The sequence below is a fragment of the Pieris napi genome, chromosome 5 (assembly GCF_905475465.1).
Source record: "Pieris napi chromosome 5, ilPieNapi1.2, whole genome shotgun sequence".
Taxonomy (NCBI): domain Eukaryota; kingdom Metazoa; phylum Arthropoda; class Insecta; order Lepidoptera; family Pieridae; genus Pieris; species Pieris napi.
The window spans coordinates 4,814,016-4,827,225 of NC_062238.1; the positions used below are offsets into that span (position 1 = coordinate 4,814,016).

At 34.5% G+C, this 13,210-nt stretch overlaps 3 protein-coding genes across 3 annotated transcripts; 2 read left to right on the forward strand and 1 right to left on the reverse strand.

Annotated features, from left to right (window-relative positions):
* The first annotated feature begins 4,888 nt into the window (after positions 1-4,888).
* On the forward strand, positions 4,889-6,633 carry LOC125049382 (U6 snRNA phosphodiesterase 1). The gene is made up of 5 exons (XM_047648611.1): positions 4,889-5,068; positions 5,197-5,339; positions 5,727-5,910; positions 6,015-6,177; positions 6,454-6,633. Exons 1-5 carry the CDS (start codon positions 4,986-4,988, stop codon positions 6,631-6,633), a joined length of 753 nt encoding a protein of 250 aa, XP_047504567.1. The 5' UTR covers positions 4,889-4,985.
* On the forward strand, positions 6,634-8,225 carry LOC125049381 (zinc finger CCCH domain-containing protein 3). Its single transcript, XM_047648610.1, has one exon. It carries the CDS (start codon positions 6,634-6,636, stop codon positions 8,140-8,142), a length of 1,509 nt encoding a protein of 502 aa, XP_047504566.1. The 3' UTR covers positions 8,143-8,225.
* Positions 8,226-8,366: 141 nt separating this feature from the next.
* On the reverse strand, positions 8,367-12,395 carry LOC125049380 (tether containing UBX domain for GLUT4). Its single transcript, XM_047648609.1, has 8 exons — positions 12,192-12,395; positions 11,889-12,081; positions 11,504-11,720; positions 11,001-11,406; positions 10,670-10,864; positions 9,217-9,379; positions 8,715-8,898; positions 8,367-8,626 (listed from the first exon to the last, which is right to left on the reverse strand). Exons 1-8 carry the CDS (start codon positions 12,270-12,272, stop codon positions 8,518-8,520), a joined length of 1,548 nt encoding a protein of 515 aa, XP_047504565.1. The 5' UTR covers positions 12,273-12,395; the 3' UTR covers positions 8,367-8,517.
* Between the last annotated feature and the right edge of the window lie 815 nt (positions 12,396-13,210).

Genomic DNA, 13,210 nt, shown 5'->3' on the forward strand with positions numbered 1-13,210 from the left:
TTTGTAGAAATACATCGGCGCTGGCTTTCTGTGGAACGGAAACGTGATGCAGAGGTCCAAGACTTGATCGACAAGCACAATAATGGCGATTTTCCTAAACCGGTTGGTCAGACATGTGACGTTAGGAATGGAGTTCTTTATAGGAGGAAACAAGATTATATCATGGCTGCCAGTCGTCCCACGTTCCCTAATATGGACTTTGATCAGTCACAAGCAAGGTCCCGCAGGTGCTCAGCCTGTGCAGCTACATTCTATTCCAAAAGCTCCGGTACCGTGGCAGACGATTTATATCGACTTCACCCGCAAAATAAGGAGAAAAAGTGACCGTAAGGAGTATTGTTCGGTAATTGTTGATGCGTTCACTAAATGCGTATTATTAGAGCACATTAGACGCAGCTAGCGCGGTTCAAGCCGTTAAAAATGCCGTTTGCCTTTTTGGAGCACCTAAGCGCATAGTAGCCGATCAAGGCAGGTGTTGCGTTGGCCACGATTTCAGGAGCTTTTGTCCGGAGCGTAACATTGGGCTGCATTTTACAGCAACTGGCTCCAGCGGGGCAAACGGGCAAGTCAAGCGTGTGATGCGCGCTTTGAAAAGTTTTGCTAGCGATTATCGAAAGCGATCCCAATAGGCGTGACGAGTTGGGTAATGTGCAATTAGCGCTTAATAGTACTGGGTCTACAGTTCGGTATCCGTTCTCAATCTCTAGGTATGTCGAGAATTAGGTGTTCAAGTTAGGCAAGATGCGTCTCCTAACATACAAAGGGCAGCCGCATCCGATACTTTACGATTTGACCAAGGTCGAGCTACTATCAAGCCATTTTCTAAGGGCGATTTCGTATTCATCAAAAGTTGCGAGCGCAACCAAACTGAGTTAGATAGGAAGTTTCTTCTTATTCTTATAGTGCCATCTCCTTGCGAAGGTTGGCGATCATCTTGGCTATTTTAATTTTGGATGCCGCGATTCTAAACAATGACTTGGTGCTTTGACCAAACCATTGTCTCAAGTTTTTCAACCAGGACGTGCGTCTGCGGCCAGGTCTCCTTCTACCTGCCACTTTGCCTTGTATGATTAGTTGAAGGAGCTCATATTTTTTTGGAGTTGCGTAAAACGTGTCCGAAATACTCAAATTTCCTTTTCTTAACCGTCATAAGCACTTCTTTGTTCTTCTGCATTCTGTCCAGCACGGTTGTATTTCGTATGCGGTCTGTCCAAGATATTTTAAGCATACGTTGATAAACCCAGATCTCAAACGCTTCCAGTTTTTTGGACATAGTCTCTGTCAGCGTCCAAGATTCTACGCCGTAGAGCAGCACAGAGAATACGTAACATCGCGCAATACGAGTTCTAAGCTGTAAATTTAGGCGCTTGTCACAAAGTACTTTTTCTTTTTGGTTTTGAAAAGGCGTTCCGAGCTTCAATACTGCAGCGGATTTCGATGCTATGGTCACCTCGACAGACCGAATGTTTGTGATATATTGACTTCAGGCTCCGATACACTGTCCGCAGGATCAGACACGCTTACAGCGGAGTCTGATACCCTAAGTAACATTTCAGATCGCGAAATCTTTGAGCATGAGGTCCGAATTCACGCAGAGCAAGACAGTCCGTAACTTATAGGTATGTGTAATCTGTAAGCACTGAAGTCTACTTAACTATGTTGGCACGATTAGTGAGAAGAGTCATTGAATAACGTGGTGTGTGTGTGTGTGAAGGTGGTCGAAAGGATAATGTCGTCCGGGCCATGCAGCTGATAGCGGCTGGTCGTAGGGACACATTCATCCGGTCCAACCTTAAGTGTTCGTTGGTCGAAAGGATAATGTCGTCCGGGCCATGCAGCTGATAGCGGCTGGTCGAAGGGACACATTCATCCGGTCCAACCGTAAGTGTTCATTGGTCGAAAGGATAATGTCGTCCGGGCCACGCAGCTGATAGCGGCTGGTCGAAGGGACACATTCATCCGGTCCAATCTTAAGTGTTCATTGGTCGAAGGGACAGTGTCGTCCGGGCCATGCACGTGTGGCTGGTCGAAAGGACACACCCGTCCGGTCCAATCTTAAGTGTTAATTGGTCGAAGGGACAGTGTCGTCCGGTCCATGCACAAGTGGCTGGTCGAAAGGACACACCCGTCCGGTCCAATCTTAAGTGTTAATTGGTCGAAGGGACAGTGTCGTCCGGTCCATGCACGAGTGGCTGGTCGAAAGGACACACCCGTCCGGTCCAAATTGATACTGTGTGAAAAATTGATCCTAAGGATAGGACATGCCGATAAAGAGTGTAATGTTTGTTAAGTGATTAGAAAAAGGTGCCGTCCGGTCCATAAGTGGTCGAAAGGACACACGCTTTTTTTTATTATTCTGATAGTCATAGTTGTATGACAGTAGCATTACGTCTAGTAGTCATAGCTTGTCAGGTTGGGCGAGCGGGTAGATTTACTGAAACTTGTCCGATTGATTCTGTCACTGTTACAGGACTGCAATCTGTTGCGCCCGAGGACGGTCGAAAGTCAGTCCGGCCGTGACGGCGCATTCCTAGCGCCATCTGTTTAGAAATACTAGAATTATTGGAACGAGATTTGACTATGGTCAGTCTGGCGGAGCGTCGTGTCGATGGTCAGCGCGAACATGTTGAATTTCGTTTAGTTTTCGAACGTCAACGGCGAGCGCACCACGTCTGCGACGAATCGCTTTTTGTTCCAAATAATCTTGTCTTTTTGTTACAAAACTAATTAAAAGTGATTGATTAAGTGATTCCCTAATTACGAGTGAATAGATTTTAGTGAATTGCTGTAAGGGAGATACTTTTTGTGATTCTATTGTTCCTACCCACATAACAACTTATTGAAGACATGGCTTATTCTTATGATAAAGGGCATCCGCCCATAAATTTATGTACTTCTGAACTTTGTTGTGTAGTTTTTGACAAATATATTTACGGTATATAAAGTGTAGGTCAGGAGGTAGCCAATTTAACATTTTTTTTTAATTTAAAGAAAAAACTTTTTAACCGGATTAAAGTTATGTATTATTATAAATTTTTCACTATTTAACATCCAACACCTTTTGTCTTCAGTCACCGTGACCACGCACGCTGTAAAGCACCCGAAAAGTCGGATAAATTTAAAATTATGTTAAATAGTTGTAAATAAAAAAGTCATGTTCGACTCCACTCAATACCTTGTCCAACCGACCACGGTCGGTCGTAAAATTTTATTGCTTTATGTACGTATAAACTGCGTTGTAATAACAACTTTAAGCAATTCGCGTAAGGTTGATTTTGCAATAATATATGCTTGTAACATATACTGTTATAGAAAGGGACAGAAATAGTATTTCGGGACACTTTCGAGCGTTACTTTTATTCGAGACTGTGCATCTTGGGTTTTTTGTATATCAATGGATATATCATATTTATTATTTGGTAACGATTTAGAATTACGTCGCCCGAATTGGGGGGTACTTTTTGGATATTAAAGTAAACACTATTCTAGTAACAATTAAATAATACAGAATATTGCAAAAACTGAAATACAAGTCCTAATTAGGAAATACAAACGAGTAGGTATCGATAATTTCAAAATTTTCGGAACCCTATAATATATCAACACGAAATTATCATCGATTTCTCATGCTAATAAACAATCGATTAATTAAAAAAACATTTTTTAACGAGAATGTCATATGTCAGATCTCTTATAACCAATAGAAAAGTAGAAAATGTCGGATTACCTACTTGACACTGGCTAATGCACAAACCGTGCCAGAGCCATAAAGGAAAAAAAAAAAATGTCGGATTGTTTACAAATTTCAATACATTACACAAAACTTCTTTTTTTTTTTAAATACTTAGACGCAGCAAAAATCACTTGGAGGTGTTCCAATCAAGGTCCCCCAAACTTCTGCGTAATCAGTATCATCAAATTCGGGTGACGTAATTCTAAATCCAACCCTCATTTTTAAAAATAATTTCTTCAATTTATTTTTTGTTTGATTGTATTTCAATATAGTTTTGACTGTTGGTGGTGATAATTTTGTTAATCGTCTGATTGATCCTTATTCAGTTAACAATATGGAATTATTAAGGATTTAAAAAAAGTCCTACATTTATTTGCCTTCTATATCTATACCAAAACTATAAAGAGGTAAAGTTTGTGAGGTTGTAGAGGGTCTCTCTGGCTCTACTGAATTGTAGATTGTTTATTATTTTTAGACTTGTGGTAGGTAGTCGAATTTGCAAAGTAAGTCGAAGAAAAAACAGTTGTGCTAAAATGTTTCTTACCAAAGCTGCCTTTACTTTAAGATATATATGATTCTAGAGCTCGATAATGCGTGCAATAACGGGAGCGACAGCATAATATGTCTTTCATATTATATAGAACTAGTACGCCGCGTCTAGCTCCTGTTCCCCCTTCTCTGTTCGCAAAGAACTCAAAAACTACTGCACGGAATTTATTGCGGTCTTCACCAATATCAAGACTGATTCATGAGGTAGGTTTGGGTATATATATATATATATATAACTTTTCAAGGTCACGGTTTACCGTTCAAGGCCGGGAAGGGTCGCTAGTTACTTAATTACCAACTATTTCCTTTCCTACCAGTAATACAAAAACGTTTCAATTCAAATGTGTTCGTTATCCCCATTTTTTTCTTAATACAATATTTATTTATTTCTATTTGTGATTTAAATATTCATTTTAGAATTTAAAAGTACAAATACTCATTACTCTGTGACTTTATTTTCGTCTATAAACGACAAAATATAATCGGTTCCATTGGCATTAACTACTTCATTAAAAAAAAAAAAAAAAAAACAACAACATTTAAAATTATACGCTGTGCTTTCCACCATAGAGTTTGAGTTATATCTTATATACCTCTACTTGATCTGTGAGTTAAGTAGAATAGGTTTTATAAAAAAAAAGTTTCCACTCAGTTTCCACTTTCCACTAGGAATTTATCTGTTAACGACCCCCTTTAATGTTCAATGTCTGGATTATCTTACTTGTGTGATTACGGAGATTCTGAAGAAAGTGAAACGGAGGAAAGTAGGAATATTGTAAAAGAAAAGTAAGCAATTACTCCTTTTAGATACGAACTACGTACAACTTTTACCAACACTTAAAATGTATTAATGTATTTACATTTATTGGCAATATATATATTTCTGTCTCAAGTTTTCTAAACATTTTTTCCAGATTAAAGTTACCAGTACCGAATCTGACTAAGGTATCTGTGTGTCCTTCAGATTCTTATTGTGATGATCCACAGCAACACCATGGTCGAATACGAACATTTCCTCATATAAGAGGAAATTGGGCGAGTTTAGTATATATAAAATGTAAGTCTAATTTTTATACATTTGAGATGACATATTATGTCCTCATTTCTTTTAACTAAAGCAACAACAGGTGACAAATATTTTTTACATCAGAAATTGATCACTACCTTAAGAAAAGAACTTAATTTCCAATAGCACCAAGAAAAATTTACGTTAATATTTTACCAGGTTCTTTGCAGGGTTTCAACAAAATTAATAACATATTTAATATGAACAAGACCCATTACGAGTTGTGTCTAAAATGCATCATTGTTTTATTTTCTCTCATTTTCTCCTTCCTGATCTTGCCATACTCCAGATCTGTCTCTCACACCTGTCCCTGTCTGGGCAAACACATACATTGTATAGAAATTTTAAAAAACCTAACCTTTTATTTAAAAATTTCAGCTCCTGATGAAAGTGACATACTTGATTTGCTGAGTAAAATAAAATTTGTTTTTAAAACCATTGATGAAACCTGCTATCCATGTGATAATTTACACATAAGTGTGTCAAAAACTGTTGTATTAAAGTATCACCTCATAACATCATTTACAACATCCTTGCAAAAGATTATTAGTGGAATAGAAACGTAAGTCTTTCCAATATTTATTGTAAATGTAAGTTTTATAGAATTATTGTAAATTAAATTAGGGAAACTAATGAGTGCTCTTGAGTATTTAATGTATGTTGCAGTTTTGAATTGGGATTTGATACTATAGAGGTATACACAAATGAAGAAAAAACTCGTACATTTCTTGCTTTGAAGGCCGATCAATTGAGTAGAAAATTTTTGCTCAAAATTGTTGAAAAAGTGGATACTGTACTTGAAGACTACAACTTACCAACCTTTTATAAAGTAAGTTAGTTTGTTAAATTAAGAAAAATAATTATATGTGTATATATATTTATATATACTGTGTAAACTCTATGTAACAACACTCAAGGGTTTACACTTTAATTGTTGTCGTTATTGAGGGTGGTATGTAATAGTATGTAGCGTGTATCATTGTATGGAATACAAGCTAAACCAACCAAAGCTGAGTGGTTTCGACGCTTTAGGGTGTTTGTCGTTAAATCGAAGGAAGATACGTGGAGTTTACACTGTATATGAAATGCTTTCTTTTGTTTCAAGGATCCATCATTTCATATGAGCATTTTGTGGTGGAAAGGGGATTTGAAGGATGTTATTTTAAATCACATTGATGATTTAAATACCCTTCTGGCTCAGGAGAAAGAAGTTTACAGGAATTTTTATATACAAAAAGTAGATTGTAAAGTTGGTAATAAATATTACCAGTTTCATCTTGACTAAATGGATTCACAGTTTAACAACAAAAGAGTGTATATAAACCCAAATTATAGGCCAGGACAAAACAAACCCAACCAACAAATTTATATAAATCAAAATTTCCTTGAATCTAAATATCAGTCAAATAGCATAAATAAAATTTTTGTTAACCCAAATTTTATGAAGACTAATAATTTATCTAATAAAAGCACATTATGTAGAGATTCTCAACAATACTCATCGGTAAACCATTTGTCAACATTGAACCTTAACCCGCATTACAATAGTAAATTTTTTCAAGAGGCTCATTTTAGCAACCGAGTTCTGAATGGCCCCCATCTACCCACCCATTTAAATGGACACGTAAATAAACCGCACAGCAATGTAAATCATCCCTTACAATCGAATGCTCAGTCTAGCAATCAAGTTGCAAATCAGGGTCATTTAAATAAAATTCATACTCTTGCAGTGAAATGTGACAATACAGATGATATAACTAAAGATAATATTACTTCCAAATCGCGGTATATTTTAGTTCGTAATCAACCTTCACAAAAGACTGATAAGGCAAATTCTCCCCAAACAACTCAGTTTTGTGGATTGCATAAAGCAGTTCCAAGTAACCGACTGCCTATCTCCAAGTCTAGGTATCAATTGATCAGACATAAGGAACGCATAAATCCTGATCAGTCACCATTGGTCAAAAAGAGAAACTTAAAAGTAAGCAAATATAACATTATCAATTTAGACAGTATAAAGAGCAAGATAGGGACAAAATATTCTATAGCAAAACCTCTTAGTTTTTCAAGTTATAAAATTTTAAACAACCATGATTTTAAAATAAAATCGCATCTGTCATATACCCTAAAATCAAAAGAAAAAGTGAGAGGAGTTATTACCCATACCAAGAAAACTAATTATAAAGCTGAAATAGAGAATATTAAAGGCAAATCAAAAATAAATAACATACCATGTGCTCTATTTTGTAAGTATGGAAAATGTTTAAGAAATATAAACAGCAAGTGTCCTTATGTTCATGATAAAAAACTGGTATCACTGTGTAGAAAATTCTTAAAAGGGGTTTGCCATGATGAAAATTGTGCACTTTCACATGAAATATCTAAGAAAAAAATGCCTACATGTTATTTCTATTTAAATGGTATTTGTGTTAAAGATAATTGCCCTTACCTTCATGTTAAATTAGGTGATCAAGCTTCGATTTGTAAAGATTTTCTGAAGGGCTATTGTGAGAAGGGGGAGACTTGCTTATTCAAGCATGTGAAACAAAAGATATCTCGTAATGCAATAAAATTTTCAAATAACAATAAAGAATGTTTAAAACTGAAAAAAAATATACCAATTAAAGATAAAAAAGATCAATTACTAGATAAACCAAGTACAAGCTCTGAAGAAAACACAGCTCTTGAAGATAGATACTTTAAGGAAGCAGTACAGGAGGATTTCAAGAATAGTGATTACATTAAACCAACAAGATGTAAATTAGGAGATTTACCTTCATACATTAAGTTATGACGAAATGTGTCTTTTTAATTCATATGATGTATGAGAATATGTTATCATAACTAATTAGTATTAAATTAATTTTAAAAAACTCATTTTGTTGTCTTACTTTGTTCCCGGTTTTAAAATTATTTGTAAAATACGTTTTTTCATTTCATATCAATTTATCATGTGATACTTGAATATTGTTTAGTTTATTATTAAGCTAATTACAGCTAAGGAGGATAAAAACAAAATTTGAAGTTAAAACAATTTATCATTATAAATATGGTGGTAACAAGTTAAATTAGAAAGTTTATTTAAAAAATTCATTTGAAATACAATCATATTATATGGTTTTATTATATAGCCATCAACACTGTACAAAGATATAACAAACAAGTTTTTTTATTTCTTAAACCATTTTGGCAATTTGCTTTCTTTAGATGTTGAGGATCTAGATTGTGCGTTTTTTGAGTTCCCTTGAGTTTCTTCTAATTTCCTCCTTGTTGGAGCTCTGCAATTTTTTTTACCAACATATAATTATCTATATATAATGTTCACAGATTTTAAACATAGAAGTACTATAGATATAATCATGTTACCTGTATTTTGATGCTAAAATACTGGCTGCATCACTGGATGTTTGTTTAAGGTAAATTTCGTCTTTTAAATATCCATTAGAGTTTGAATGTTCTAGCCACCTAAAATGCATATGAACACACGGCACGAATTTTGCATCTAACAAAGTCGTTTTAGGGTCCAACGTTTCTTTAAGTGGCGTAGTAACTGAAACAAAGTATGTATAACTAAATTCAATCATGATTTTAAAATTAATTTGCATATTAATGCTTCCTTAAATCGAAAAAGGTTTGATGGGGTAACCAACTCAAGAGTGTGTAAAATTAATATGGGTCCACTGCATGATTAAAATATATAACGATATATGCAACAATTACACGTTTCGTCATTGCAATCAACAAGCAAGAGAAGTCCAGACATACCAATCCAGTTTGTTACCTTGTCCATTTGTCATGTTTGAGTACATAAACGTATTGAAGATTTCAAGTAAATGCTTTTGGCGCAAATGTACAAGCTAGTACTTACAAATTTGAAATGGTTGATTAGGATCGTGAATGTGTTCTTTAACAAAATTATTAATATTTTCTACTGTGTCCATTGGACTAAAAACACCCTGCAGTATCATATTGTCTGGAAACTGTATTCGTACAACAACATTTTTATATGTATTTAATTTCTGTTGAGACACCTGAAATAAGGAAAATACAGGAAAATACTTAAATTGTACAGACAGTCTGAACAACTTACTTATATTTAATCCTCACCAAGCTTAAGGCCGATTGACATTATCTTAGTGTTTAGGAGAGTGCTTTAGGATAGTACTTTAGTTGAAACATGTAAACGCTACTTCCTTTAGTAAACGCTACGCTAAAGAACTTGCCTTTCAAGTTGTACTAAAGCACTCTCCTAAACACTAAGATAATGTAAATCGGCCCTTATACAAAGTAACATAATATGCCCATCATATTTGATTATATTATTTTTATTATGTATCTTAACACACTGGAAGCTTTTAATAAGCTTTTGCGCGTGTATTTTGTGATTAGGAGAAACTATCCAATCTATTTTTAAAGGTGTTCAGAGATGGTGCACTGACTACACTTTCCTGAAGCCTATTCCAGTCGGCCACTACTTGGTTTGGGAGAAAGTTCTTTAGGGAATTTGTGTTATGTTGAGTAGTTTTAAGTTTTAAAAACTATCCTTCAAATGTGTATTTTCACTTAAAATAAAGAGCTTCTCAATTCCTGGAACATTATAGTGGCCAGTGAGGAATTGATAGGTTTCAATGAGATTTCCTCGTAATCTCCTACTTCCTAAATCAGTAAGGTCAAGTGCTTTCAGACGATCATTATAAGATTTCTTCCTGAATGACCTGATCATTTTCGTGGCTTTTCTTTGAACCCTTTCAAATATACTAATATCCTTTATAATAATATAAAATAAGGATCCCAAATGCTGTAGGCATACTCTAATAGTGGTCTAATGTAACATTTATATATCTTTAAGAGTGATTATTGCGTAACTTACATTGATTACTTAGTGCATGCAACAAAAGCTCTCAAAAAGTATTTTTTTTTACGTCACTTATTAGTCTACTACTTATGGATCCAATGGATCTTAACCATAAATTGACTATGAAACACATAAAAATAATATTTTAAACAGGGTTGTAATATTAGTTAAGGTAAAATTGATAATTTCATGAATTGGTGGTAGGCCCTTCATGGTTCTAGTATCAATGAACAACTAACTGAACAATAGATTAAAAGTATAAAGGCATGAGCGGAATGAAGAGAAGATTTCGTCATTCATGGTTATTTTTCTATAAAATTCACAGAACAAAAAAAATGCATCTCATTTCAGATTCTACATTAACAATTTTGGCGAAGCATTGATCAAAAAACTTTAACGATTAAATAAAATAGGCAAAAAATTAATGAAATTGTAAATTTTACATTGTCACTACACCATAAGTTACCTCTTTTTCAAGTTGGTCTCGTTTATTACTTGTTAATAGAGGTGTTTCTTCATACTCCATACATTTTTGTTGTAAATCATGGTAAATTTTTCTTACTTCCTCAATACTTAATTCATAAAAGTCATCTGGGAGGTCCGATAATTCATCTTCATCTTCTTCTGGCTGCATAAAAGCAATTGCCTTCTGTGATCCTAGCTGGAAATTAAAGATATATATAGTATTATGTCTAAACTAAAGAATTCAGGAATGTTGAATATTCTATTTTATATTATTCTGTTTGAATAACAAATTTTTGAAATTCAATAATTAAATGTTCCTATCCAATACTAACAAAGTTGACTTCTTCCTCTATCCTGAGACGCCTTTCTAAAGTTTCCTGTGCTTCCAAAGGGTTTGCATTTTTTTGTTCAAAATGCTTGGAAGTCATAGGTTGATCAGAAGCCTTTGAATCTGTGTCACTATCAATATTTGTTTTAATGTTAAAACTAGTTGTAGGTTCTGTCTTCTGCTGTTCTTTATTTATTTCATTTTTTATCAATTTTATTGGATCAAATTTTTTAGTGTCATCTTGTTTCTGAACAGATTTCTTAATATCATCATCATCTGGAGTAGACTGTAAACTGTTTATTTCATTGATATCAGGATTTGATTTTTCAGATTTGGCAAGTTTAGTTTCCTTTATTTCTATCAATTCTTCTTTAGGTTTTGCTCGATACACTGCTGATACATTAGCTTGCCTGTAATTATTTTTTGAAATTATTTTATACCTGCTCACAATGATTGGGAAAATTAAATTATTATGTAGTTCGAAAGTCTTGTTAGATAGTTACTTACTCAGTTTCAGTTTTATCCATGAGCCTTAAAATTGCTCTTCCGGTTATTAAGCCTAATTGCCTTAGAGATTTTTCCTTTAATGCCAAAATACCTATAACTTCCTGCCTCATGTACATAATTGTTGGATTCTTCATGGTAGGTAATTCATTTGCGGCTAGAGATATAATTAGATCATAAAGTGATGTGTGCGGGCTAAATTCTGCAGTTCTTCTTTCTCCTATAAGATTTTTATATATTAATCATAGTGATAGCAATTTCGTTAATAGATACAATTATTTTAAAATAAATACTGGGATCGGTCACTTTAAGGTTGATTGATGTTGGTATTCATATAATTTAGATTTTTTTATAAACAGCTTTGAAATCAATATAAGAATTCTCTTACCATCATCTAACAAGAGTCCAACGGTAACATTGCTTTCAACCCGTTTTCTTACAGCTTCAACCATTTCCAAGATAGCTTTATTGGGTATATTACAAAACCTTATTGTGCTGGTCAAATCCACAATAATGTTATGGTGTTTTAAATTATATTCATTTGGCTGATACCCATGTTTCTCACAAACATCTTCCAAAACCTTAAAAATATAGGTAATACTAATATTTAACAATATATTACAACTCAATTTTATTAATAATTATTTTCTAAGATACCATTTAAGATTGACATTTTTAATAGTCAATATACCTGCAAAAAGCTTGTATCTGGTGTGCAATGAACTTTCATTCTCCTTCCATTAGGAACGAGGATAATAATATCCTTCGACATCTTAATAAAAGCTGATTATAATAAAGTAATAAATAGTCCCTTGAAGTTTTTAACTAAAATGATATGCAATAAATTACCGGCACCTATGACCTGTGTAATAAATACAACACAGTCTGTGCTGCACAGATTAACTTAATACAGTAATGTAAATAACATGGTCTACAGACTACAGAGGATGATCATTAAGTTTTGAATCGTGGAGTGCCAAAAGTAGCACATTATTAGCAATAATACAGTCTACAGAAATAATAATCATTGTTTGTTTTGATCGTTTTAATACATTTCTATCTCTTGCTTCAAATTTTGTATTTCAATAATTGGTTGACCCTTAATTTTCCGACTCAATTAAAGGAAAACCATTTTTAGACTAAGGACTCACGAAGCGGTTTTCACCCGCGCCCGCCGTGGTTGCGGGCCCGCAGACTTTGTAGAATACTCAATACAGATGTTTATGTAAAAAATTAAAGCACATCTCACTACGCGTTTTACACCCGCGGCGTGTGCGATTGTTTGCGTATGAACTTTTGCGCGTAAGAACTTTTCTTCATCCTTCTTTAACTCATTAATAAGAGTAACACATAATCCATAACGATCTCTTTCCGCAATCAGTGGATGCACCCAGAACCTTTTAGGTCTTTTTTTAAAATTCTTCTGTAAAGTAAGTATAACGCAACAGCTCGTTTCTTGTGTGTGTCCTTGGCGGTCTGGAACTCAACTGATCGTTTAACCGCCCGTCTTGCAACCGCCCGTATTGCGATAATCAACCGCCAACTTTGCGAGCGATAATTGCAACCGCGACGGCTGCGTAACCGCACAAAACTCCGGTCTCGTGAGTTTTTAAAATAAAACTCCATTCCGCCACCGTGGCGGGCGCGGGTGAAAACCGCTTCGTGAGTCCTTACTCCTTAATTCGAATTATATATTTACTTGTTCGTATG